Source organism: Bos indicus x Bos taurus, chromosome 24 (assembly GCF_003369695.1).
Source record: "Bos indicus x Bos taurus breed Angus x Brahman F1 hybrid chromosome 24, Bos_hybrid_MaternalHap_v2.0, whole genome shotgun sequence".
Lineage (NCBI taxonomy): Eukaryota > Metazoa > Chordata > Mammalia > Artiodactyla > Bovidae > Bos > Bos indicus x Bos taurus.
Genome location: NC_040099.1, coordinates 34,850,101 through 34,878,062, shown reverse-complemented (window position 1 = coordinate 34,878,062; position 27,962 = coordinate 34,850,101). Strand labels below are relative to the sequence as shown.

General features: G+C 42.3%; 1 protein-coding gene across 10 annotated transcripts in view; it reads left to right on the top strand.

The window, feature by feature from the left end:
* GREB1L (GREB1 like retinoic acid receptor coactivator) overlaps positions 1–27,962 on the top strand; it is a 245,688-nt gene that overhangs the window by 194,361 nt on the left and 23,365 nt on the right. For all 10 annotated transcript variants that reach the window (XR_003508479.1, XM_027526110.1, XM_027526109.1 and 7 more), the window contains 5 exons: positions 12,255–12,435; positions 14,139–14,331; positions 18,048–18,181; positions 22,191–22,530; positions 26,799–26,914. Coding sequence is in view for 9 of the 10 variants with exons in the window: in XM_027526110.1 (XP_027381911.1) it covers positions 12,255–12,435; positions 14,139–14,331; positions 18,048–18,181; positions 22,191–22,530; positions 26,799–26,914 (964 nt within the window). In the remaining variant the exon portion in view is untranslated. The remainder of the gene's footprint in view (positions 1–12,254; positions 12,436–14,138; positions 14,332–18,047; positions 18,182–22,190; positions 22,531–26,798; positions 26,915–27,962) is intronic.

Here is a 27,962-nt window from a genome sequence, read left to right as displayed (position 1 = left end):
ACTCAAGGATAATCACTTTCAATGACTTAATACCTAATATTCTAGGTTCTCTTCTCTGCCTGTGTCAGGTGTTATAGTTGGCCCATTTTTCCATCTCGTTAAGCTTTTGTAAGCATCATTCTTATTTTATTTTTTTGTTTTTTAAAATTCTCATGTATTTTGGCTGTGTTAGGTCTTAGTTGCAGCACTGGGGATCTTTCCTGGCAGAGCACAGACTCTTACCTGAGGATAGCATGAGGGCTCCTGGGATCCTAGTTTCTTGATCAGGGATCGAACTTGCATCCCCCACATTGCAAGGTGGACTCTTAACCATTGGGCCACCGGGGAAGTCCCCTGTAAGCATCATTTTTAATGAATGTATATGCTATTCTATATCATAACAATACCACAATTTATTCACTTTTTTATTTGAATACCTTCATATTCTTGGAACACGTAACAGTTGATAGAATGTGAAGGACCTGGAGCATGTTAGGGTGTAAAGAGATTTTCCAGAGCAGAGATTCTCCACTAAAACAATTCTTGAAAGTCGTTGCTATGAAAACAGAAAGGATTCTCAAGAAGTCGTTTGACTCAGTTTCCTCATATTTTGGCCTGTGAATCAAGGAGAGCTTCATTTGTGTAAGGTCCAGGGGGCAGTGCTTTGGGGACAGGGACTGTTTTCTCATCTCTGTGTGTCTGGTACCTCCTTTCTGCCTCTCCTGGGCCTGGCACCAGTAGGGGCTCAGGTACTGTTTGAAGGGCAGGCGGGGTGGTGCTGGAGGGAGGAAGGGGAGAGATGGGCAGAGGGAGCACCAGTGTCTAAGTGCTTCGCTCTCTGGTTCCATTTGCCTTTCCCTAAAAGAAGGATTTCTGAGGCCCACCTGCCAGGAAAAGCATCAGGCAGGGAGAAGCAGCCAGGACTTGCAGAAAGGCCACTTCCTTGGCAGCCCTTGTGTGGCTGAAAGAAAAAGGTGGAAATAGAAACCGTCACGCTGCTGCCGACTCAGCACCGAGGTGACCCACTGATACCTCAAGTCACTTTCTAATTAAGGAAGGGAGGCAGGGTGGGAAAGAAAACATTAAGAAAAGAATTGGAAGGTGAAAAAAAGATGAAATGGGTTAATCGTTTTTGTGTGTGCTGTGCTAAGTTGCTTTAGTCATGTCTGACTCTTTGCGACCCTATGGGCTGTAGCCCACCAGGCTCCTCTGTCCATGGGAATCCTCCAGGCAAGAATGCTGGAGTGGGTTGCCATGTCCTCCTCAGGGGGATTATGTCTGCCCTAAAAGGACTTATAAGTGCGGCAGCTAATCCATGGAGAAGCAGCCTAAGGGATTTCTAGATTATAGGCGGTACTTCTGTTTTAGTGTCATTTTTAAAATAGGCTGATATAGTAGTATGATTCTTCTAATTCAAAAATTCCAAATTCTATAAATTAGAATTAGGTTATCAAACTGTAAGCCACTTTCAACTCAACATGGATAGGATGAAAACAGGAAGGGTTGGTGACTGTCCATATTTTCCTCCTGCAGAGGCTTTTTGTAAAAATAGTCCTTGGGATATTTATGTATTTTGGCTGCACCGGGTCTTTGCTGCTTTGAACTTGGGCTTTCTCTAGTTGAAAAGAGTGGGGGGCTACTCTCTTGTTGCAGAGCACGGGCTTCAATAGTTGCAGCACGAGGGCTCAGTAGTTGTGGCACATGGGCTTCATTGCTCCTCGGCATGTGGAATCTTCTCGGACTAGGGATTGAACCTGTGTCCCCTGCCTTAGCAGGTGCAGTCTTATCCACTGTGCCGCCAGGGAAGTGTTCCTCCCTGCTTTTAGGATGGTGTTAGTGGGAGCCCCCAGCGACCGAGAGCAGGTCTGGCAGCATCCAGTCAGGGAAATGTCATCATGTGCAGGGAAAGGACATAAATTTGACAGCTCAGTACATGCCTGATCAGAAAATAACCAGAGAGACAGTGTCATCTGCTGATATGTAGATAGGTCATTCCAACTAAAAGAACTTAAGGAAGCTTTAAGGCAGTAGTAGAGATTAGGAGGGAGGCAGAGAGAGAGAGAGAAGGCATTTTCACTTTCTGAAAGGTACTTTCTTGATATCATCGACCTTAGATCTCCTTGTCATCACCTGAAATGTAAGCCAAAAAAAAAAAAAAGGCAGTGACAAAGGCAGCAGAGAATGAGATCCAGGTTAAAAATACAAGGAAACCAGTCTGTCCTGAGATGAAGTGGAGAAATACCAAGACTCCTTCATATAAGTATAACTGAACAAGTACTCAAAATCAGCATCTGTACAGTCAGTAGCCGCCCAGTGCCCACCTCTAGTATATAGCCGATGCTGGCACCTGGCTCACAGTCTCTGCCTCACCAGCTCCTAGTTTCTCTTCTTAACACTCTCTTCCGAAACACCATCACCTTTACTCCTGCTTGGTCACCTGCTCCTAGTCACACTGCAGACCCTATGGATCCTGGAACTGTAAATCCCAAGGTCTCCAACAACACACCACAGCCTCCTTTGCAACACACAGTGTGGGGGGAGAAATCAGCCTGTCTGATTGATGTCTCATAAATTCTTTCTGGTTTCTTAGTTGGCTCTTTCTCCCACCCTCCGCAGTGACTGGCTGACTCAGTTTCATTCACACTTCTGACCTCCTCCTTCTCTTAGCAAATGACCATGCTGCTTGCTTCTCCCCTCTCTCGCCACTGTAGATTATAAACTTCCTGCTAAATCTGGAAACCTAACTGCATACACACTGGTCTCTCCCCTCCCTTCCCAATCAGTGAAGAGCTGCCCTTCTCTGGTGAAATCTGATGCTCCCACCTGGCTCTGGATGCTGCCTTCTCCTCACTATTGATTCTTTTCTCTCATTGCTACCTTCCATTTCCTTCCCGCCTGGAGCTCATCTCATCAGTTTTAAGCTGCCCCACTATCTCAGAGACAAAACAAGCCTCTGTTGACCCTATCTAAACCTCCAGTTCTGGCTATCCAGCTGGAGCTAGTAGTAAAGAACCCGCCTGCCAATGCAGGAGACATAAGAGATGTGGGTTCAATCCCTGGGTCAGGAAGATCCCCTGGAGGAGGGCATGACAACCCATTCCAGTGTTCCTGCATGGAGAATCCCAGGAACAGAAGAGCCTGGTGAGCTACAGTCCATCAGATCAGATCAGATCAGTCACTCAGTCGTGTCCGACTCTTTGCAACCCCATGAATTGCAGCACGCCAGGCCTCCCTGTCCATCACCAACTCCCGGAGTTCACTGAGACTCAGCGTCCATCGAGTCAGTGATGCCATCCAGCCATCTCATCCTCTGTCATCCCCTTCTCCTCCTGCCCCCAATCCCTCCCAGCATCAGAGTCTTTTCCAATGAGTCAACTCTTCGCATGAGGTGGCCAAAGTACTGGAGTTTCAGCTTTAGCATCATTCCTTCCAAAGAAACCCCAGGGCCGATCTCCTTTAGAATGGACTGGTTGGGTCTCCTTGCAGTCCAAGGGACTCTCAAGAGTCTTCTCTAGCACCACAGTTCAAAAGCATCAATTCTTTGGCACTCAGGTTTCTTTATAGTCCAACTCTCCCATCCATACATGACCACTGGAAAAACCATAGCTTTGACTAGACAGACCTTTGTTGGCAAAGTAATGTCTCTGCTTTTTAATATGCTGTCTAGGTTGGTCATAACTTTCCTTCCAAGGAGTAAGCGTCCTTTAATTTCATGGCTGCAGTCACCATCTGCAGTGATTCTGGAGCCCAAAAAAATAGTCTGCCACTGTTTCCCCATCTATTTGCCATGAAGTGATGGGACTGGATTCCATGACTATACTACAATTAAAATTCATTAAAAAAATACAAATCTAACCTGTGTACTAGAGAGTATTATATCAATGTTAGTTCAGTTCTTTGGACATGATAATGATAGTTTAGTTATGTAGGAGAATGCCATTGCTTTTAAGAAGTACACATTGAGGTATATAGGGTTGAATATTACATGTGACTTAACTTCCAAATTTTTCAGCAAGAATAACAACAATGGATAAAAATGAAGAGAAAAAGCAAATATAGCAAAATATTAACAATTAGTGGAACTCATTGAAAGGTATATAGGTATTTCTTGCACTAGTCTTTCAACTTTTCTATAGTAGTCAAAGTAGAAAGTGATGGGAAAATAGTTACAGTATTTTGATGATATATCCATCAAATAGATTTTGTATGGCTATTAATGTCTTCTAAGAATTTCTAAAACAGGGGTATATATTTATTTTCCCCCTTTTAAGAAATTTTAAATATTGAACAGATCAAATTTATAAATTTTGTAAGAGATATTAAAAATTACAATATAGGGAACACACCACGTTCCCATCAAAATATGTTACTCTTGTTCCCTGCTCCATGCTAACATTCATCTTCTTTGAAAGGTAACCATTATGCTGAGTTTTGTGTTTATTATTCCCTTGTTTCATTTATAGTTTTGCCATGGTACAAAACTCCTAAATAGTGTATTGTATAATTTTGTATCCTTTAATCCTTTCTCTAAGTGCATTTGTCTGTAATTTCCTTTTTATACTCAACATATGTTTCTGTGATTAATCCTGTTGTCGTGTGTAACTGTAATTTACTAATTTCGCTGCTTTTTAGTATTCCATTATATGAACACACATTTTAAGAAATTCATTTCTGCTACTGATAGACATTTAAGTTGTTTCTATTTTATTTCAAGCAGTGCTGGTACACAGGTACACAGTTTCTCGGAGTAGAATTGTTGGGGCATAGATTGTGTATGCTTATCAACCTTACTAAAATAATGCTACATTTTTTTTCCCAAGGTGATTGGTTATATTTTACATTCCCACCAGCAGTGTGTCTCAGTTGCAAATATTTTATATGGTTGTGCTTCTTTTTAAGTTTTATTTTTAATTTTAAAATACTGCAAAAAAAGTTACAGAAACATCGCAAGAAATCCAAAACTGACATTTAAGAGAATTCCATTTATTATAGCATCAAAAAGAATAAAACACTTAGGAGTATATTTGATGAAAGAAGTGTGAAACTTATCCTCTTAAAACAAGAAAATACTGTTGAAAGAAAATTTAAAAGACCTAAATAAGTGGGAAGACATTGTATGTTCATGAATTGGAAGGCATTAATTTTTGTATTGTTTATTTGTTTTTGGTTGCGTGGGGTCTTTGTTGCCATGTGGGCTTTCTCTAGTTTCGGTGAGCAAGGGCTAATCTTCGTGTGGAACGTGAACCTCTCATTGCAGTGGCTTCTCTGGTTTCACAGCACAGGCTCTGGGGCCGCTGGCTCAGTAGTTGTGGCACATGGGTTTTATGCCACATGTGGCACATGGGCACGTGCTCTGCAGCACATGGAATCTTTCCAGACCCCCAGGTATTGAACCCATATCCCCTACATTGGCAGATGGTTCCTATCTACTCTACCACCAGGGAAGTCCCATTAATATTTTTAAGAATGACATTATTCCCCAAATTGTTCTACAGATTCAGTGCATTCCCTATCAAAATGCCAGCTGACTTTTTTGCATAAATTAACCCGCTGATTCTAAATTTCATGTGGAAATTCAAGGGACCCAGAATACCCAAAACAATATTTAAAAAGAAGAACAAAGTTGGAAGACTGACTGGCCCATGTTAAAACTTAATCCAAAGCTATAGTGTTTAGACATTGTGGTACTGGCATAAAGATAGACGTATAAGTCCATGGGTAGAGTGGAGAGAGTCCAGAAAGAACTCTTCCTATCTATGGTCAACTGAACTTTTACAAGGTGGCCAAGACCATTCAATGGGGAAAGTAATCTTTTTGACAAATAGTGCTGGGCAACTGGATATCCACGTGCAAAAGAATGAAGTTAGACCTTTACCTCACAAACAAAAAGCAATAAAATGGATCAAAGACCTAAACGTAAGACCTAAAACAACAAAATTCTTAGGAGAAAACATGGGTGTAAACCTTCATCACTTTGGATCAAACAATGATTTCTCAGATAAGACTCCGAGAACACCATCACCACTGCCGCTCCCAGCGACAACAGACAGATGGGCGGGACACGGCTAGATCCCTGGGGTGCGAAGGTCCCCTGGAGAAGGGAATGGCTACCCACTCCAGTGTTCTAGTCCATGGACTTGCAAAGAATTGAACATGACTGAGCAACTTTCACTTTCACCATCAAAATTAAAAACCTTTGGGGACCTCTTTGGTGGTCCAGTGGCTAAGACTCTCTTTGCCAATGCAGGGGCTTGGGTTCAATCCCTGGTCAGGGAACTAGATCCTTCATGCCACAATTAAGTTTTCATGTTGCAACTAAAGATCCCACAGGGTGCAACAACTACAACAAAAGAAGAGATCCCGTATGCAGCAACCAAGATAGAAAATCCCGAGTCCTGCAACCAAGACCTGGTGCAGCCTAAATAAGTACATAATTTAAAAAAATTTAACAGTATTTGTGCTTCAAAGGGTACCATCAAGAAAATGAAGAGAACTCACAAAATGGGAGAAATTATTTGCAAATCATATTTGTGATAGGGACTTATACTATTTAAAGACCTGTTATAACTCAATAATGAAAAGACAAATAGCCTAATTAAGATATGGGTAAAGGATCTGAATGGGCAAATATCCAAAGAAGATATCCATATGGCCAATGAGCACATGGAAAGATGCTCAACACCGTTAGGCAGTTGGAGAAATGAAAATCAAAACCACAATGAATAAATACTAGTTCACACCCACTAAGAGTGCGATAAGCAAAAACAGAGAGGATAGCAAGTAATATGAAGAGAAACTGGAACTGTATTTATTGTTACTGGTATGTAATTGCTCAGCACACAGAGGTAGAAAATATATGTATGTATATTAAGCTAGGCATATATATAGCCCCCAGGCTCCTCTGTCTGTGGGATTTTCTAGGCAAGAATACTGGAGTGGGGTGCCATTTCCTTCTCCAGGGCATCTTCCCCACCCAGAGATTGAACCCTCGCCTCTTGGGTCTTCTGCATTGACAGGCAGGTTCTTTACCACTAGGGCCACCTGGGAAGCCCTATATATAGACTCAGATACCTCTTTATTTCTATATCTATATACTGATCTTGCCAATTCCATATGAACACTGCAAGATGCTTTTTATATTTTTATTGGAGTATAATTGCTTTACAATGTTGTGTTAGTTTCAGCCGTACAAAGAAGTGAATCAGCTATATATATATATATATCCTCTCCCTCTTGGATCTCCCTCCCATATACAATGGAATATTACACAGTCATAAAGAGGCACAAAATTGGGTCATTTGTAGAGATGTGGATGGACCTGGGGTCTATCATACAGAGTGAAGCAAGGTTCCTTTTAGTCCTTCTTGTGTCTTTATTTGTGACTTCTTTCTCTGACAGGGGAACCTAGTTCTTGTTATCTACAATGTACATATTCACTTCTTTGATTTTTTTCTAGAAGGTATGCAATTGCCAATCCACACTGATTTGTTTTACTTAGACTTGCTCTTCTCATGCTCACCTTTTCAGGATGGTGATGTTCGGTTTCATTTGTTACCATTTGGATTCCCTGTTGCCTGCCTCTCCTCCTTTCTGACTCCACTCTCCCATCCCCCATTCCATTCTTGATTAACTTTTTTCTGTGGTTTTAAGAGCCAAAGTTACACAAGGTGGTACATTCAGAGAAGCGTCCCTTCCCTCCTCATACTTACCCATTCTCATTCTCACTTCTTTACACCGCTTTCCCATCCATCCACTCTCCTACTGGTAACCAATCTCTTTAGTTTCTGGTTTATCCTTCTTGAATTTGCTTTGCAGAAATGCTAACATACATAAGTCTGTCTTTCATCTACTTCTTCCTTACAATTATCTTGTTTGTTAAAAATTTTTATTAATTTGATATGCTTCCATTTTATATGCTTCTTATTTGTATTTCCCTTTTTATTAATGAGATTGAACATCTTTTCAGATGTTTATTGGCCATTTGGGTTTCTTCTAGGAAATGCCTGCTCAAGTTTTTTTGCCCTTCTTGGATTTATAGGAGCAATTTCTCTATTCTGAATACTAATCCTTTTTAGAAATACTAGTTAAAGATTTGGAAGGCTCATATTTTTGTTTATAACATCTTTGATGAATGAACTTAAATGAATCTTAAAGTTTATCTATCCTTTGGCCTTTTGTGTTTCAGAAATCCTTTATGAGGTCACACACTTATTCTCCTTCATTGTCTCATAAAAGTTTTAGAGTTTTGTCTTTCACATTTAATCCACCTAAATTTCTTTTTTTTTAAATATCAAGTAAGGTAAGAGCCAATATTCTGTTTTCTTCAGTGCTGGTTATTAAAGAGTCCATTCTTTACCACTGATGTACATTGCAAGCTTTATCATAAATCAGGTTTTTACATGCATGGGGGTCTGTTTTCAGGGTTTGCCCCATGCCAAAACATGGGGCAAATACATAATAATTTTGTATACAAAATAATACAGCTGATAATTCTTGGTCTCTGGGTAGATAGATCTCTCCCACCTTTTCTACTTCAGAGCTGCCTTGACTATTCTTGTTTTTTTGCTCTGCCATATACATTTTAAAAATAATTTTAACTATATTTTATGATATAGTTCTATTTAAGTTTTCTTTAATGTCATTAATCAGAGAAGGCAATGGCACCCCACTCCAGTACTTTTGCCTAGAAAATCCCATGGATGGAGGAGCCTGATAGGCTGCAGTCCATGGGGTTGCGAAGAGTCGGACATGACTGAGCAACTTCACTTTCACTTTTCACTTTCATGCATTGGAGAAGGAAATGGCAACCCACTCCAGGGTTCTTGCCTGGAGAATCCCAGGGATGGGGGAGCCTGGTGGGCTGCCGTCTATGGGGTCGCACAGAGTCGGACACGACTGAAGCGACTTAGCAGCAGCAGCAGCAGCAGCAATGTCATTAATAGTTTCATTTTCTCCACAAAGGTTTTACATATCTTTTATAAGATTTATTCCTAAACAGTATTTTTTTGACATCATTGAAAATGGTTTTTTAAAAATACATTTCCTGTTTGTTTTTGGTATATAGAAATCCAACTAATTTTTATAAATTGATTTTGAATCCATCAACTTAACTAAATTCTTATTAATTAATTTATCTGTGGATGATTTTGTGTTTGCTACCAAAATATATTATTAGTAAAGAATGATAGTTTTGTTTCTTTCTCTTTTGTTTTTGAGTAATTGATTGTTCCATTTATTTCTAAATATAGTAGATGCACAAGAAACTTTTATTGAGTTGAAATAAAATGCCTGTAATAGTGCCATTAACACCTCTTGAAAGAGGCCCTCTGAAGGAAGAGACCATACCCATTTTTGTTTTACATTGACTAAGGAGAAGCTGTGAAGGGAGAAAGGAATTAGACTGGAATATTAAATTATATTCTGTTTACATTTTAATTAATATACATGGTGTAAGACCACCAGGTTCTATGAAAGGATAGTGTATCATTAGACTGGTTGTAGATGGTTTTATTTCTCACTTTGCAGTTATAGGTGAAAAAGGTCAGGATATACAATTGCAAAATATGAGCTAGGTAGAAGAATATCCGTTTAAAAAAAAAACAGGAAGAAATGCACAAAAATGTTTGCAGTTCTTATTTCAAGTTAAAGAATCATGGATGATTTTTTTCTTCTTTTTTAATATATCTCTATACTTTCCAGTTTTCCCAAGATGAGTATCTATCACTTTCATAACCAGGAAAGAAACAAAACTTAACACTAAAAGCAAGTCTAAAACAAAATTTAAAGGTAAGGATGATCTACTAAAAATGTCCAGTTAGAGCTAAAACAATCAAGAACATCTGATGTGCCTCCTTCCACCCAGACACACCACTGCAGAGCCAGCTGGCTGCACAGGCTAACACACTGTGTTATGTCTAAGAGAACGACCTCGGAGATGTGTGGAACTTTACTTTCCGTTAAGGGCGTGTATGGACCTGATGTGAAAAAGTCATACACAATTGGTCTTCATTTCATTTGTTTTGAAATGTGATCAGCTCAGTTATCCACAAAATATATTTTTCCTTTTCGTGAATTATTTATCACATTTTCATATTTAGAGATTTTTAACTTGCACTGCTTGTTTCCTAAGGATAAATTTAGGAAATACAGGCTAATTTTCGGCTGGCTCTACTCTCCCCATTTTTACAAAAAGGAAACAGAAGCCCCCAAAGATTAAGTAGGTCCTTTCTCTGTGCCTCTGCTCAGCTCCTCCCTTCAAAGGGCTTTGTCTCTCATCATATACTTGTCAAAAATATCCGTCTTCTCCATCATAAGATCCATGAGATTAAGATCTTTGTCCTGCCCTCCTGTGTATCCCCAAGCCTAGCACAGTACCTGACATACCTGATACATAATAGATGTTGAATAAACCTCTACTGAATGTTAAATACACTTTATAAGCAATTCACTTTCCAAGAAATCAGGCTACCTGCCAAATTAAATATCTGATTGATGGCTTTTGGAAATAGTCACAACAGCTTTTGACTACATTTGGGTGGAAATTGAAAACAATCTCTGAGTAAAGAAAAAAGTTAGAAAAAAGTTTCAAAATCTTTGACTAATGAAAAAAGTTTGAAAGCAAAATTACCTTTCTGTTCACCTTTTCCAGTATAGTGAATGTTTCATATTGTAAAACATTTTTCTTACTTTCCTTTATACCATTTAGAGCTGTTAATATTATGGCATCTAGATGCTAAGTGTATGTAGTTGTTAATTGAGCTGGTTTTATATGAAAAAAATTGATTAATGAAACTAAGTCAACATAATTTGTAAAAGTTCTTCATTTCACTTGTTTATCTTTCTCAATTTAAAACTTTTTTCCACACAGTTGGGACTGATGGATGTGGTTGATACTGGATGTTAAATGAATATGCTTGGAAGATCATATCTAACCCCCAAATGTGACATATCTAACCCCAAATCAGTCTTCTGGTTCCTCCTCAGAGGGTCATAGGCTTGAGTCACAAGGTCCTCCTCTCAGAGGGCTGAGTGTCTGGGGGTGGGCGACGGAGTGCTGTGCACTCTTGTTTGGGGGCAGTATTTTTCCCAGCTGTATTGAGCCATAAAGAACAAATTTGTAAGTTTAAGGTATACAATGTGATGTTTTAATGCATGTATATATTGTGAAACGTTCACCATGGTAAGGTTAGTAAATACATCCTTCACCTCACATAATTACCACTTTGTCTATTCATTTTAAAGGAGGATTTGGTGTTTTAATTATAACAGCTTCTTGCGCCTAGACCTATTTTAGATGTTTGTATGTAGAAGTAATTTTACTATAGACAGAGATAATGACACAGTTTTAAAGCTGTACAGTTTCTAACATTTTGAAAAGGTAGTTTTCTTGAGTAATTCAGTTCATTCTTTTGATTTGGCACATAATCCCACTTTCATTGAGGTCTTCCCATACTTTGTATCGGAGAAGACAATGGCACCCCACTCCAGTACTCTTGCCTGGAAAATCCATGGACGGAGGAGCCTGGGAGGCTGCAGTCCATGGGGTTGCTAAGAGTTGAACACGACTGAGCGACTTCACTTGCACTTTTCACTTTCATGCATTGGAGAAGGAAATGGCAACCCACTCCAGGGTTCTTGCCTGGAGAATCCCAGGGACGGGGGAGCCTGGTGGGCTGCCGTCTCTGGGGTCGCACAGAGTCGGACACGACTGAAGCAACTTAGCAGCAGCAGCAGCACACTTTGTATACTGTGCAACACTGGCACTGTATAAAATGAGTAAAATACCACCTTAAAAAAGCTCATGATCTGCCTGTGGTATCTTTGGACATTACATTTTATTTTCCTTTTTTCTTATATGTGTTATGTTGCTAAATTTGGGGTAAGGGAAACTTGCACTGTTATATTAATTTGGCCAAGAGCTGTAGCCCAAAGCTTCATTTTTTTCCCCGCAGTGGCCTATAGTAGCTTTTAGCTGAGCACTTCACATAGAAATAGAGTTTGACTGGACAGAGGTCTCATTATTCAAGCTTCTACTTAATGTATCGGATTGGTCCCTGGTGTCATTTGTACGTGGCATGGGAGGTCAGTTGTGGTATTCTAAAGAAAAGGAAAGCTGATACTTCCTCCTCAAATGGTGGTGGGCAATATGGAAAAGGAAAGCTATCCACTCTGTAAATCTCTCTATATATGGTTAGTACTCAGTAAATCAGTTGACACTAAAGTTTATCTCATAGATATGTACATAAAAAAGATAATCTCTGTTTTCTTCTTGGCAGGTGTCCTTGTAGACTTGGGTCTGGAGGAAAATGGGACAGCCTATCAGAGAGCAGAGAAATATGTTGTTCGTCTAGACAATGAGATACAAACCAAGTTTGAAGTTTTTATGAGAAGGGTGAAGCAGAACCCGTACACGCTGTTCGTGCTAGTCCATGACAACTCCCATGTGGAACTAACGAGGTGATTGCTTCAGAGTGAGCAAATACAATCTTTCTTCTCCAACAGTAAGGGTTATGTAATAAATGATTTAAAAGGTGGTCATTTGAAATCCCAGAGACCCCACCGTTTGGCATCTTCTCATGGGTAACTCATTCCCGCCCTTGCCTTGCTCTCCCAATGTTTCTGACTACTTCATTGTTGATGTTAACTATACTGTGGGTGAATTTTCAAAAATTCAAAATTTCAAGTTCCTGTTAAAATTCCCTCTTAAGAGCACCTTGGGACTTGGCTGCTCCAAGCAAAGGGTGACAGCAAGGAGGAGCTGGTGAGCGGCCTCCAGAAGGTCCACGTGCTTTCCTGTCGCCGCCGTTCTTCCTCCCTGGTTCTTCTCCTTCCCTCCCTTTCCGGGCCCTCCTTCCCTTCCTCTCCTGCTATTTCTCCTCCTCCTTACCTTTCTCTCTTCCCTCTTCCCTCTTCCCTTTAACAGCAGTAGGGATGCCACTTCAGTGACCTGAGAGCATTTTCAGAATCTTCCACAATTTACCAGTTTAAACCAGAGAACATTCTCTTTATGGGCTTTTTAATGAAAGAGTAGTATGGTGGTGTGATGGAGTCAGATCAAATCACAGGACTTATCTGGTAGGGGGTATCTTTGTTGCTATGGATTGAAAAAAGCAAACAGTTGTTTTTTTTTTTAAGGGAAAATTGTTGTCACATATTACATATCATGGTTTGTCCGAACCAGGTAGGTAGAGGGAAATTTTAGCATCCTCAAGCACTCACAGACTTTCTTTTCTCGGGACACACTGAGGTTAGGCATCTGGATTTTGTTTTTTGATCTATGATAGAGATGTTAGAATTACAAAAGCACTTGTTCAGAAGCTAGAATGTGCTTGGTACTCCACAATCTGGTCTAGAGCCCTAGGCAGGTGTAAGTAAGATCTTGCATAACTTGTTAGATTTGCAAAGGACAGAGGGGTGAGAAGAGGGTAGGAAAGGTAAAGAAAAGAAATTTTGCCCACATCCTGTTCAGTTACTGCTTGTGTTCTACGAGCAGAAATAGCTCACTGATCTTATATACCTCATCTTTGAAACCTCTGAGGGTTTCACACTGAATCTCTCTGTTTAATTCTCATGGGCATTGAGATTACTTCTTTGACTATAAATATATACATATGGTTTTGAGGCTGCACGGAAACCTGGTATATCCACACTGAATAAAAGTGTGGGTGGTAGGGAGGGGGCAGGAGGAGCCCTCTGCATGGTCTAGCAGCCTCAAGGGAAGAAGGAAAGTGTATTAACACAGCAAGGATTCCTTGTCATTTGGGGAATCTCTCTAGGGGCACAGATCATTGCTCAGTTATAAGCATCATTTTTTGATGGAGAGCTCTCTTACACTGGTGGGGCTTTCAAACTAAAATGATCCACCTCAAGCTACAGATTTGGATATCTTTGGCTTGGATAATGGAGTTTAGACTTCAAGGCGTATTAGGGACAAACTGAAAAAGGAAAAAAAAAAAATTCCCTGAAAGCTGTCTGAAAGGGGTAAGAAAGAGGGTTATTTCTGCTCTTCCACATCAAATGCTGGTTGTTTCCACTGCTGCTCTCAGTTAATAAGAACTGAAAAAAATAAGAGCTAAGACATGACCTCTGTTTTGCTCTCTGATTGTGCATCTAGTCACTTAAATGAGGAGGTGTTAATGTGACTTTCAATGTCTCTACAGTGTCATGTCGGGCTCTTTGTCACATGGCGAGCCCGGCCATGGATTGGCTGACAGGGTCATTAACGGCAGAGAGGTTCTGGAAGCTTTCAACCTCCTGGTGCTCCAGGTCACCTCCTGTCCATACACTCTGCAGACCCAACAGTCCCGAATCAGCACCAGCAACGAGGTGCACTGGATGCAGCTGGACAGCACAGTGAGTCTCTTTCCCCGCCTTCTGCCAGGCGTGTTCCCAGTCCCCTCGGGAGCAGAACAGCATCAGAAAACATGGCCAAAAGCCTTACGGGTGCTTTAGCTTCTAAAAGTTCCATATACTTACAATTAGTATTCACTAAAGGCTAAAGAATGGGCTTCCCAGGTGACTCAGTGGTAAAGAATCGCCTGCCAATGCAGGAGACTTCGGTTTTAATCCCTGGGTTGGAAAAATCCCCTGGAGAAGGAAATGGCAGCCCACTCCAGTATTGTTGCCTGGAGAATCCCGTGGACAGAGGAGCCTGGTGGGCTACAGTCCATGAGGTTGTAAAGAGTCAGACACGACTGAGTGACTAAACAATAAGAACAACAAAAGCTAGTGAATAGTGTTCTCTATAAATTTGATTCGGTGGGCTCTACTTTAGGTTATCATGCAGATACAAAATTATCCACCTGTGTAGTTTGTCCCCCTAAAATGTAACATGATCTGACATAATTATCAATATCCTGGATTAGTTCTGTGCTTTTGAATGATTCATTCTGAGACTTCCCTGGTGGTTCAGTTGTTAAGGCTGTCTTCCAGTGCAGGGCGTGTGGGTTCCATCCCTGGTCAGATAGCTAATGCCTTGTGGCCAAAAAACCAAAACATAAAACAGAAGCAATACTGTAACAAATTCAATAAAGACTTTAAAAACTCCACATCAAAAAAAAAAGAAACACACAGAGAACACAGAGAAAACAGATTGGTGGTTGCCAGTTGGTGGGGGCTGGAGGGCAGACAAAATGGGTGAAGGTGGCCAAAAGGCACCAAAATCCAGTTATAAAATGAATGGGTTCTGGGGAATAATGTACAGGAAGGTGACAGTGGTTCATAGCACTCTACGGTCCATTTGAAAATTGCTGGGAGAATAGATCTTAAAAGTTCTCACCACAAGAAAAAAAGAATTACAACCGTGTGTGGTGACGGGTGGATGTTAACTAAACTTGGTGTGGTGATAATTTCACCACATATGCAAATAGCAGATTATTATGTTGTACACGTGAAACTAATGTAATGTTCATGTCAATTATATTTCAGCAGTTTTAAAAAAGAAAAAAGTCAAGTTATACACCCTGGGTGTCAGTCACTCAGTCGTGTCTGATTCTTTTGCAACCCCAGAGACTGTATGTAGCCCACTAGGCTCCTCTGTCCATGGGATTCTCCAGACAAGAATACTGGAGTGGGTTGTCATTTCCTTCTCCAACATATACATCTTAACTAAATACAATTTTTATTTGTAAAAACAAAATGACAAACATAAAAAAAAAAAGAAAAGAAAAACAAAGTAGAATAAGACAACTGCAAAAAAACCAAAGTGCTCTGTGGGTTGAAGGAGGAAAAGTGTCGCCCGTCTTAGAGCATCAGGAATGCTGACATGGAGGACAGCACACAGGGTGGGCTCTGGAGGAGAGGGAGGACAGAGCAGACACTTCGGACAGCAGTCAGCAGCGCAGGGCCGTAGAGGAGGAAGTGCCAGGTGTTTTTCAGAGGATACTTAGCGGGATTAAATGAAACCTGAAAATACACATATGGAATCTTTGAGACCAGGCTGGGAAAGCTTACACTTGTTACACGTCGGTGAACAATTCTTTAGCAAGGGCACAGTATTATTAGAAACAGCAGAACCTACTCTTTTTTCTCTTTTGGCTGTGCACGCAGTTTGCAGGATCTTAGTTCCCAGATCAAGGATTGAACCCAGGCCATTGCAGTGAAGGTGCTGATTCCTAACCACTGGACCACCAGGGAACCCCCAGAATATGCATAATTCTTATATTTTTAGGTTCACAATTATTCACAATCACTCACAATTCACAATTATTCAATGTTAATGTTCAGCTCCGTGAATTTTCACGAACTGAACATACCCGTGGAACCAGCACCCAGATGAAAAACTAGAACATGAGCTTCCCTCCAGAGGCCAGGCACTCTGTCGCCAGAGGGAGGCACTCTTCTGGCTTGGTTTGCCTCATTTTGAATGGAATTGTGCGATAGTCACGGGCTTTCCAGGTAACGCTGGTGGTAAAGAACCTGCCTGCCAATGCAGGAGACGGAAGAGATTCGGGATTGCTCCCCAGGTTGGGAAGATCCCCTGGAAGAGGAAATGGCAGTCCACTCCAGTATTCTTACCTGGAGCATCCCATGGACAGAGAAGCCTGGTAGGCTGCAGTCCATGGGGTTACGAAGAGTTGGACACGACTAAAGTGAGGCAGACGTGCAGTAGGCACTCTGTTATATATAACTTCTTTTGCTCAACATTGTGAGATTCTTTTATATTTTACATGAGTCGTGAAACACTCGTTCTTTCGGTTGTATATAGGTTACGCTGGGTGACTCACCACAGTTGATTTATTCATCCTATTCACTGATTTCAGTTGCTGCTTTGAGCATTCTAGCTCATGCCTTTTAGTAGACATCTGTGTACACTTTTGTTGGGTATGTATCTGGGAGTGAAATTGCTGAGTGCAGAGTTCAGCTTTAGTGGATACTAAGAGGCTACATTTTAAGGCAATTTATTAACTATAAGAGGTCAAGTCAAAGAGATTAGAAAGGTGGGGGTGAGTCATCTGGCTTCTCTGATAATTCAGGCTCGAATGAACGAGTACCTCAATCAGAATAGAGGTGCTGGCAATAAAGAGGATGGAAGAAATGGTAACTTTTCTAGGATTTGTTTTTTGAGGAAGAGGGGAAAAGCAGAGATATTTTTAAGGTGATGCCTTTAGTGGGAAAAGAGAAGACAGAAGAGCAGCAGACCTGCGTGTGGAGGGCAGACAAGACAGATGTGAACTGAGTGGAGGCCAGGCAAGTGTGCCGTGGCAAACACAGAGCTGGGGGAGGAACGGGGACTTTATGCTGAGGCTTTGGAATATTTTTTCAGGAATGCTGATCACTGACCGAAGCAGCTGGTGTAGATAAAATCATGGAAGAAAATAAAGAAGAGAATGGCGGAGAGGGCAGCGAGGCCAAGGACTGAGGGTTTGGCCTCAAGAGTCCTTGGTGACCTTCCAGGGAACAGCGTCCACAGAGCAGAGGGTTGGGCTGGAGCAAAAGCAGAGACGGCAGCGCAAAGACAGGGAGTGCTAAGCTCAGGGTCACTGAGAGGCCAGGGCTCTGGGAGCGGAGATTTTTTTTTTTAAGCAGAGGAACATTTTCCCCAAAGATACAAGAATTCAGTAAATCATGTCACTTTTTTTTTTTTAATCATGTCAGTTATAATTTGTGATGCTGGGGGAGCCCAGTAGCTCTAGTTCTTCAAACCCTGCTAGCTCCAGGTGGTTCTAAGTCATCTATGTAACAAGCTGTCCCTATCATTTTGCTAAGAAAAAATAAAGAGAAGAAAAAAAAAATGAAAACATTTTATTCAGATCTTCTCACTTTTTAATTGGATTGGGGGGATTGCTGTTGAGTTATACGAGCTCTTTATAGATACTGGCTATTAACCCCTCATCAGGTAAATGGTTTGCAAGTATTTTTTGCCGTTCAGTAGGTTGCCTCTTCATTTTGTTTCCTTTGCTGTGCAGAAGCTTTTTAGTTTGATATAGTCCCACTTGCTTATTCACAATTTTTTCTAATTTTCAGGCAATAACCTGTTACAGGTCCCCCCCCCGCCCCGCCGCCCGCCCCTGAAAATCAGACACCTTGTGCCCTGCCCTCACTGGGCTTTGCTCTGTGTTTTGAACCAGGAGGACGTGAGCTGTGAGGAGAAGCTGTACTTCGGCCTGAACGAGTACAGTAAATCTCTGCAGTGGGGAATCACAAGCCCCCTTCTGAGATGTGACGAGACATTTGAAAAAATGGTGAACACGCTCTTGGAGAGGTAAATAAGGACCTTCAGCCTTGTCTTTAGCTGTTCTTGTTTGTCTGAACATGCCAAACGTCTTTCTGTCAGAGTCACAGGGAATGTTGGTGGAGCCCAGGCTATGCAAATGACACTCAAGAGCAGAATAAAAACAGCCTGTCCTGACATGACCTTCCACTCAGCTGGGTTTTCTATCATCATCCAGGACCAGCAAAGGAATCCAGTGACCCCGAGTGGGAAGGATAACCACCTTCCGTGCTCTGAATCATCTCCCAGGCAGGTTCACAGCTGCACCCAGAGATGATGCGGGCAGAGAGGGACTGGCTTATTAGAAGCCATTCCTCTGGGGTCTGGCCTCCCCCTCCCCACCATGCACCCCACACTTTTCTCCTCTTGTCTACCACAGGCAATCACCCTCAGTAAAGAAATGAAACTTTACTATGAGAGACTTGAAGTGTAAACTGGAGAACACTAAAGAATAATCAGATTGTTTGAGCTCAGTTCCAAGTGGCCCTCCTCCAGTCCCCGACTTTGGGGTAAAGTCTTACGACTCTGTCTCCTTTTTCTTCCTCAATTTCAGGTCAAACGCTGGAAGAGCAAAGGGATTTTCTGTTTTGTTTGTTCATTTGTTTTCCCCCTCTCTGATCTTGAACTACAGACTCAAAAAAAGAGGCATAAGAATTTAACCTAATAGGGAATTCCACAGCAGTCCAGTGGTTAGGACCGTGATTCGATCTGTGGTCGGGGAACTGAGATCCCTCAAGCTGGGCATGGCCAAAAAAAATAAAAGAATTTAACCTAGTAGAGGTTCCTCCCTGTCCTCCACTACAATATTCTGTCTGATCACCCAGTGATGGGGCAGTAAGGCACTCTTCGATGAGATACATTCTTATTTTTAGTAGCTCTAGTTCTTAACACTGTCTCTCATCAATCACAACCCATCTATTTAAAAGCTGCCCTGTAAGATTGCTAAGAAAAAGAAATAAAGATGATCAGGGAGAAACGTCCTACCCAGCAAGTTATTGGGCGGTGTCAGGAAAAGGAACAGGCGTGCAGTGGGATTTTGTACTTTCGCAGCTGTTGGGTCTGAGAAGACATAACAGACACTGTGATGTTAATCCCCTCGTGGCCCCTGTGATCTGAGATTTCTAAAACCACCTCATGAGTCTCCCTTCTAAGTGTTCCCCAACCTCCTGTTCTATCCACCAGCTTGGAACCTGTCTTTTCTTTAAGTAACATCTTGGAGTTTTATAACTCATATTTTTTTTTTTTGTTATAACTCATATTTTAATGGACAGTCCCATCAGCTCCTATACAACTTTTGTAATCCTTAAAAAACTATGATTATAATTGAATACAAAAAAAAAATTGGGAAAACTATTCACTTCTAAATTCATAGCTCTTTCAGTGTAAAATTTAAATGCCTGCATGTCAGATAGTAAAGAATCTGCCTGCAATGTGGGAGACCTGAGTTCATTCCCTGGGTTGGGAAAATCCCCTGGAAAGGGGATTGGCAACCCACTCCAGTATTCCTACTTGAAGAATTCCATGGACAGAGGAGTCTGGTGGGCCGCAGTCCATGGGGTCACAAAGAGTCAGACACAGCTGAGCAACTAACACTTTCACTTTTCATATCAAAGTTACCCTTTGATCTAACTTTGGTTTTCTTACATGCCGCAGCAAAAAAAAAAAACAGTAAGCCTTAAACTTGGATCATCTGTGCTCACTTCCTCCAGCCCAGGTCCCCCAGGCTCATAATGGCTATGATTTACTGAACACTTGAATGGAGTGGTTCAGGAGGACCGATGGAACTAAAGGAGTTCTTTACTTTTCCCCAGTCTACTAAATCTGTACCACTTGAGAAGACATTGTCAAAGAACTGAATAAAATCCACACTCTTGTCTCACTGACTGGATGATCTTAGGCAAGTAGCTGAATTTCTCCCAGTCTTTAAATCAGCATCCTTCCATGAGAAAGTGAATCAGAACCCAGGGAATCAATCCATGGTCTTTTCCAGCTCTAAGTACTTCAAAACCACAGTTAGCCATTTGCTGACCTGAAGTGGTATTTGACCCTGGGCTTTCCTGTGCAAGGCTGGTGATGACTGTTTCACTTTAAATAGAATTATAAAGTGGAGCAAAGGTGAAATTGCCCTCTGGTCTACCCAGCTGCTAGGAGGCTGCCTGTGCCACCAGCCGGCATCCAGGAAGAAAGTTCATAGACCCGCCATCCTTCTGCGGGCTCCACGGGAGGCCCAGCCAAGCTCCGGTCCAGGCCTTGCTTTCCCCAGGCCTGCTTTCTTGACCAGCACCTCTTCAGGCCTGCAAGTGGGTCCTCTTTACCCGTGTGTATTCCGTCTGTCTTCTGGCCGGGTCTTATGAGGAATAGCACATAAATGAGAGGTTTATTTTCTGCTTGCTCTGTAATTGTAAAAAAAAAAAAAAAAAAACAAAACAGCCGAGTTGGTCCAGTGGAAGGTGGTGAGCAGGGAATGCTGGGGTGAGTCAAGGACACCCCTGCTGTTTATTTCCCGGGGCTCCTTTCGCCCAGGTGGATGGGAGACCACACCACTAGGGGATGCTATTTCTCCAGCTGGCTCCAAGCTTCCTCCATTTTTATGAGAAGATACTGTTATTGCCCTGACTCAATGGACAGGAGTTTGAGCAAATTCTAGGAGATGGTGAAGGACAGGAAAGCCTGATGTGCTACAGTCCCTGGGGTTGGAAAGACTCGGACACGACTTAGCGACTGAACAACAACAATCGTTACTGCTACAAGGGAGCTGACCTCAAATTAGCCATAATAATTACTCTTTTTACTCCTTATACTTAACAGACATTACATTAATGTATCGGTTTCCTCAACTATAATTTTAAGTATCAGAGAAATAAGCTACCAAGCATTCTAACCCCAGGACAGCAGCAAGAGCTTAGAGTCTAGGGATGATCCTTTACGACTCTGTGGATAGTCTGAGCGGACCAGTGCTTCTCAAGATACAGTGTGGTACAGATCACCCGGGGACCTTGTCCAGGCTGTTTCTGATTCAGTGCACATGGGGTAGGAGGGTTTGGCACATCTGACAAGCTCCCCGGTGGTGATGCTGCTGATTTAGAGACCACTCTGGGAGAAGCTAGGATCCCTAGACTGTCCCTAAGCCTCTTGAACTCAAGGTACCTATCCCAGAAGGTGTTGTGAGCTCAGCTTTTCCTTCTAGTGATGTGGGCTCCAAGGTCATTCTTTTTTAAAAGCTTTAATTTTGTGTTGGGGTATAGCCAATTAACAATGTTCTGATAGTTTCGGGTGAACAGGAAGGGACTGAGCCATACATATGCATGTATCCATTCTCCCCCAAACTCCCCTCCCATCCAGGCTGCCACAGAACATCGAGCTGAGGTCCCTGCGCTCTACAGGAGGTCTCCAAGTTCATTCTTTTTTAACAAATTTATTTATTTTTAATTGAAGGATAGTTGCTTTACAGTATTGCTTTGGTTTCTGCCATACATCACCATGAATCAGCCATATGTCTCCTCCCTCTTGAATCTCCCTCCTACCTGCTATCCCATCCTACCCCTCTGGGTTGTTACCAAACCTCAGTTTGAGTTCCCTGAGTCATAGAGCAAATTTCCTCCGGCTATTTTACAAACGGTAGTGTATATGCTTCCATGCTACTCTCTCCATTCATCCCGCCTTCTCTTTCCTCCCCCCGACCCGTGTCCATAGTCTGTTCTCTATGTCTGCATCTCCACTGCTGCCCTGCGAATAGCTTCATCGGTACCATCTTTCTAGGTTCCATATATATGTGTTAATATCCGATATTTGTTTTTCTCTTTCTGACTTCACTCTGTATAATAGGCTCTAGGTTCATCCACCTTATAAGAACTGACTCAAATCCAGGTCATTCTTGAGCTCAAGCCCACCACCCACCACTATCCGCTTCCCACCCTGCTGGGTCTCCATTCCTACCACACAGCCCTTGCGATCCCAGGCCCCACGGCCCCCACGCTAGCGCCCCTGTGTTCTGTTGAAGGTACCCGAGGCTGCATAGCATGGTGGTTCGCTGCTACCTCCTCATCCAGCAGTACTCGGAGGCTCTGATGGCTCTGACCACCGTGGCGTCCCTGCGTGACCACAGCACACCAGAGACCCTCAACATCATGGACGACCTCCTCAGCTGCCCGGGGAAGAACCGCAGTGGGCGTGGACACATGCTCATCCTCCGGGTGCCCTCTGTGCAGCTGGCGATGCTGGCCAAGGAGCGGCTGCAGGAGGTGCGCGACAAGCTGGGGCTCCAGTACCGCTTCGAGGTGGTCCTGGGGAACCCCACCTCTGAACTCAGCGTGGCAGCCCACTTTGTGGCACGACTAAAGGTTAGCAATGGACAGACCTTCGCTCCGTTTTCTAGGACCCCCCACCCCTACCCCGTGCAGGCGGCTCAGAGGCCTGCCGTTTGCTAGAGTTTTGCACAAGTGTCACGCGACTTCGTGACAACGTTAAGGCTAAGCTAAGCGACGTGTCCACCTTCCTAGTTTATTAACATTCGGTCTGGGTCCCCCATGCTAGTGCATGCATGCAGTTGGTCTTCCATGCTCTCCGACTGCAGGTGCAAAAAAAAATGCGATGACCCAATTTCACCCCCTGTTTATTGACCTTGTTCAAGATTCATCTAGCCCACGGCCATCTGTTTTCTCAGAAAAAAAAAAAAGGTAAGTTGTTCTCTCGGACCTCCGTGGGGGCACGCCTTTCAATATCATCCATTCACTGAATCTTTTCTGTCCACCCAGAGTCGGTAAAGTATCCTGTTTTCTCTTCAGGGCTCACAGAGGACAACTGCCCACCCTCTTGCATGTGGATTCCCCAACAGTTTGCTGTCTCTTTGTACTTGCTTTGGCCCCAAGCGCGGGCTGGACTGAGACTCTTCCAAGCCTGTGCATGGCTAAGTTCCCCACCCCTCTGCACGGGGAAGGCATTGCTTTTTCTGAACCCCTCCTGTCAGGTGTGGTGGGCGGGGGAGACTTCTTTGATCAACTAACCTAAGTCCCTACCTCATGCCCCGCTCAGATTTTTCTGGGGACTCTTCTAATCCAATGTGTCCCAGCTCTTTGACAGCACTTAATGAAATTCTGCACACCAATAGGTGCGGTACTGAGCAAGGTGCTCTATGTCTGGGTTAGATCAACATGGTTTCTGAACCTTGCAGAAAGTAAATACTGAGCTAACCTGGATAAAGAAAAGCCTACTTTGACACAAATTGTATAAAAAGAAAGCATGCAGTCTTAGAGGATTTACATTTCCATCTGGGCTGCAGTTTACCAACTGCAAAATGAACGTTAGACTGCATGGTCTCTAAGGGCTGTAATTTGAACATTATTATTTCATATTCATAGAGCATTTTGCAAATGTAAACCTTTGTATTGCGTTCTACTACCTAACTCAAATAATCCAAAATGCAGACAAAATGTCTTGTATTAGCTTGATACACAGTTGGAACAAATAAATCTTTCTAAACATAGAAGCTCCTATATTTAGTGAAAGTTGTAACATTTACATTTCACATATGGATATATAGATATAACGTTCACAGTTTTGAATTAAAGTCATAGACCACAATATAGCAGTATTCCTGGGATAAGTAAGAAATGAGAATCCTGAAACTCTTCTTACAATACAACTTATTAGTTATGAGACAATTTGAATGATGCTAATGATGAGGAATCTGGACAGGCAGGTAATCAGCACCGCTCTGTGAGGTCTCACACACCTACTGCAGGGAGATGTTCTAAAAGGCTATGAGTCTGCAAGGTCTTCTCTGGGTCTCCATTGGCACTGACCAGGTATAGCTGCTTAGAGCGTCTTAGGTCATTTGTTCAGACGCTTACTGCTACTGCTGCTCCTGCTGCTGCTAAGTTGCTTCAGTCGTGTCTGACTCTGTGCGACCCCATAGACGGCAGCCCATCAGGCTCCCCCGTCCCTAGGATTCTTCAGACAAGAACACTGGAGTGGGTTGCCATTTCCTTCTCCACAGACACTTACTAATTCAGTGTAATCAGCAGTCTTCGATAATTTGCCCCCATGGGCCGTAGTTTGAAAAACAGTCAATAATTGAGGTTCCTACCTGGCTGCAAGCACATCAGAACCACCTGCAGGGCTTCCCGGGGCTGCTGGGGCTGTGCTGTGAAGAGATCTCAAGTGATTACTTCTCAAGCAGTTACACCTCAAGTCGCATGAGCAGTGGCCAAGCACCAGCTACACAGAAGAGACTTCCAGGGACTTCCTTGGTGTCCAGTGGTTAAGACTCTGCCCTGTAATGCAGGAGTGCAGCTTTGATCCTCTTGGAACTAAGATCCCACGTGTGTGGGGGATGCCTTAAAAAAAAGAGAGTTTACATATGTTCAAAATCCCTCAATCACATCAATCCATCTTTTTTATATTCCACCTTTTTTATTTTAAAAAATATTTATTTTTATTTATTTGTACCGGGTCTTTGTTTCTGCACACAGGATCTTTAGTTGGCAGCATGTGGAATCTGGTTCCCTGACCAGGGATCAAACCCAGGCCCCCTGCAGTACAAGGTAGAATCTTAACCACTGGACCACCATGGAAGTCCCTATTTTCCACTGGTGTGGAAGTGAAGATTTGAAACGTTCGCATCCTTAGTAAGACTGCCACTTGCCAGGTGGTCTCTGTTTCACCTACTGATCTCTAAATTATTAATACCAACTTCCTTCACCACTGACGAAACAGCACCAGGATGCCTTTTGTCTCTGCTGCTGCTAAGTCGCTTCAGTCATGTCTTGACTCTGTGCGACCCCATAGATGGCAGCCCACCAGGCTCCTCCGTCCATGGGATTTTCCATGCCTTTTGTCTCTAGCCTTGGGTAATATCCAGTGCCTCTTTTTCCATTAGGGGGCCTTATTTTTGTGCTTAGCCTTTAGGTATTGTGGTTAACTTCTAAGTGATAATAAGTACTTTGGAAGGATATAAGTTTATATCTAAATAAGTTAGTCTGTCCAGAAGGCCTGTGAAGCTTTCGTTAGATTTCCTTGACCTTGAACCCCATATAAGCCCCTAAGTCAATGCTCTCTCAGTCTTTCGTGTTGTCTTAACTGCTTCCGTAGGAAAAGCTCCCTCAGGGCATGATAGACCCGTAGAAGAACGGCAGCCATCCATCATCAGAAGTAGCAGTGTGACAGGAAAACATTACATAGTGGGTTTGCCTTGCTCTGATTGCTCAAGAGTAAAAGTGGAATCTGTTTAATCATTTTTTGAAAATAATTCTCCATATAAAACACGACATCTATTCTTCCATCATTATAACCCAACCTCATTCTTGCTAGAACCATGAAATATATTTGGGGAGACCCCAGAGTCAGGGATTCATAAGTCCAACAAGAAGGTTTATGAGTAAAATGATTCTTATTTGCAGAATTATTTGCTTTGACTTAGGTAATGTTCTAGTTCCCTTTGACATGAAAATATATGGAAAACTGAATTGGGGGTGGGGAGAAACTTTCTGCTAATGTCTTAATGTTTTTGACAGATTGGTTTTCTAAGACACAGAAAGTCTCAAACTTATAAATAGTCATGTAGATCCACTGAGTTCTCCTTGGCATAAAAATATATGACAAAAGATTGAGGTTTGGGGGCTCTTCCAGTTTTAAAAATTCTATGCATTTTACTTGAAGTAATCGTGGGTATATTTATTTCCAAGACTGGCTTTTATAGACATCAACAAACCAGTAACCAAACTCTGTTATATCATATCATATCTTACCTGATATATTTCTTTTTATCCCATGTTGGTTTTAGCAAAGGAAATACCAGTCTATTTAAAAATAACATTATATGCATCTCCTAATACCTCACTTTTCAGTCCTTGTTCCCAAAAACATCATCAGAAATGTCAGTTCATTTCTTATAATTCCTGCTAGAAAGCTGATATAAATCACAATTAGATGCTACACACTTCATAAAAAGTAGTAGAAATCACCTTATCCACTTAAGAGATGGTTTATTTTCTTTCTGCTCTAGAATAGAAAAAAAAAATCTGTAAGATCTTTTCACTTTCAAGCATCCTTCAAGTTGAGATTTTCTTCCTCTTGATAAATTCCTGTATTTGAGATTGTTCCATTTATTAAAGATATACACATGTGTGTATATGTATATTTCAGTTAATGTATAGAGGTGATTGTATATAAGTTTTGCTGTGATTATTTTATCAGTCATTTATAACCAAAATGGTCTTTTTTCAATCAATCAATCCCAAGAGTCTTTCCATTATACAAAGAAAGTGTTGTACTTAAGAGCACTGAGTCAGGTAGTTTAAGTAGGGTTTCTGTAAGGTTTGTACCATTGGTGGGATATTTCACATTGTATATTTCTTTGATGTGCATGGCTAATACATAATATATTCATTAAGATCTCCTGTTTACCTTATTGAGATAACGTGAAAGCCCACATTCTTCTAGAGTACTTGGTGTATTCTTTTCAGTAGCAATTAAAATATATGTATACACACAAACACACTTATTGGAAGTCATTTGGAAGCACAGATGTGTGTAAAATCTGACTGTAGAAACAAAAAAGGTGGAAATTCAATGAGGGGTTTTAATTTTATTGTTGGGTCCCCTTCTACAGACTTGGAGAGGAAATGAAGCAGAAGAGTGGGTCCCTCGGACATACCAGGATCTAGAAGGTCTGCCTTGTATTGTGATATTAACTGGCAAAGATCCTCTTGGAGAAACCTTTCCCAGGTACAATGCCAATCACTAATTCTCATTTCCCATTGGTTGCTTGGCTGAGCTGACGGTTAAAACTTAGCTGATGCTCATCCACTTCCTTCACTTGGCAAGTGAGAAGGCAGTTGTTTTACTCGGGGATGTAAGAAATTTAGCCTTCTTGGATTCTTTCAACTTTCCAGAGATTGCCTAGCAATTTGGGGAATGAGAGAGAAGCCCCGGAGGAGAAGTGTTTATGCATGAAAGCTGGGCAGCCAGAGGGGCAGGGAGGAGAAGCATTGCCCCCACTGAGGAGCTTTTTGGATGAAGTGTCTCTGTTAGGCTGCTGTTCCCTCAAGGATCTGGGGCCTGTGGGTTGGAAGGCAATAGCAAGAATAGTATTGTTGTTTAGTTGCTCAGTTGTGTCCAGCTCTTTGGGGCCCTGATGGACTGTAGCCCGCCAGGCTCTTCTGTCCATGGGATTTTCCAGGCAAGAATACAGGAGTGGGTTGCCATTTCCTTCTCCAGGGGATTTTTCCAACCCAGGGATTAAACCCGAGTCTCCTGCATTGGCAGGTGGATTCTTTGCCACTGAGCCACCTGGGAAGCCCAAGAATAGTCACAGCATTCACTGAGTGCTTGCGGTGAGTTAAGTGCAGTGAACGTAGCTCAGTCATGTCTGACTCTGCGACACCATGGACTGTAGCCCCCAGGTTCCTCTGTGCGTGGGATTTTCCAGGCAAGAATACTGAAGTGGGTAGCCATTCCCTTCTCCAGGGAATCTTTCCAATCCAGGGATCAAACCCAGGTCTCCTGCCTTGCAGGCAGGTTCTTTACTGTCTGAGCCACCAGGGCAGCCCACTGGGTATTGCTCTAAACACACTGCTTGTGCCATGTCATTCATTCCTTGCAATAACTGTCAGCTGGGCACTGTTACTCTATTCCATGTGTGGAGAAAGTGAAGTGACTGTCCTGTGGCCCTAACAGCTAGGAGGTGGCAGCACTGAGGTTTACATCAAGGATCACCTCACCATTTTGACCGCTGTCAGCCACACGTAAACGCTGTGCGCCTCACCAAAGACAC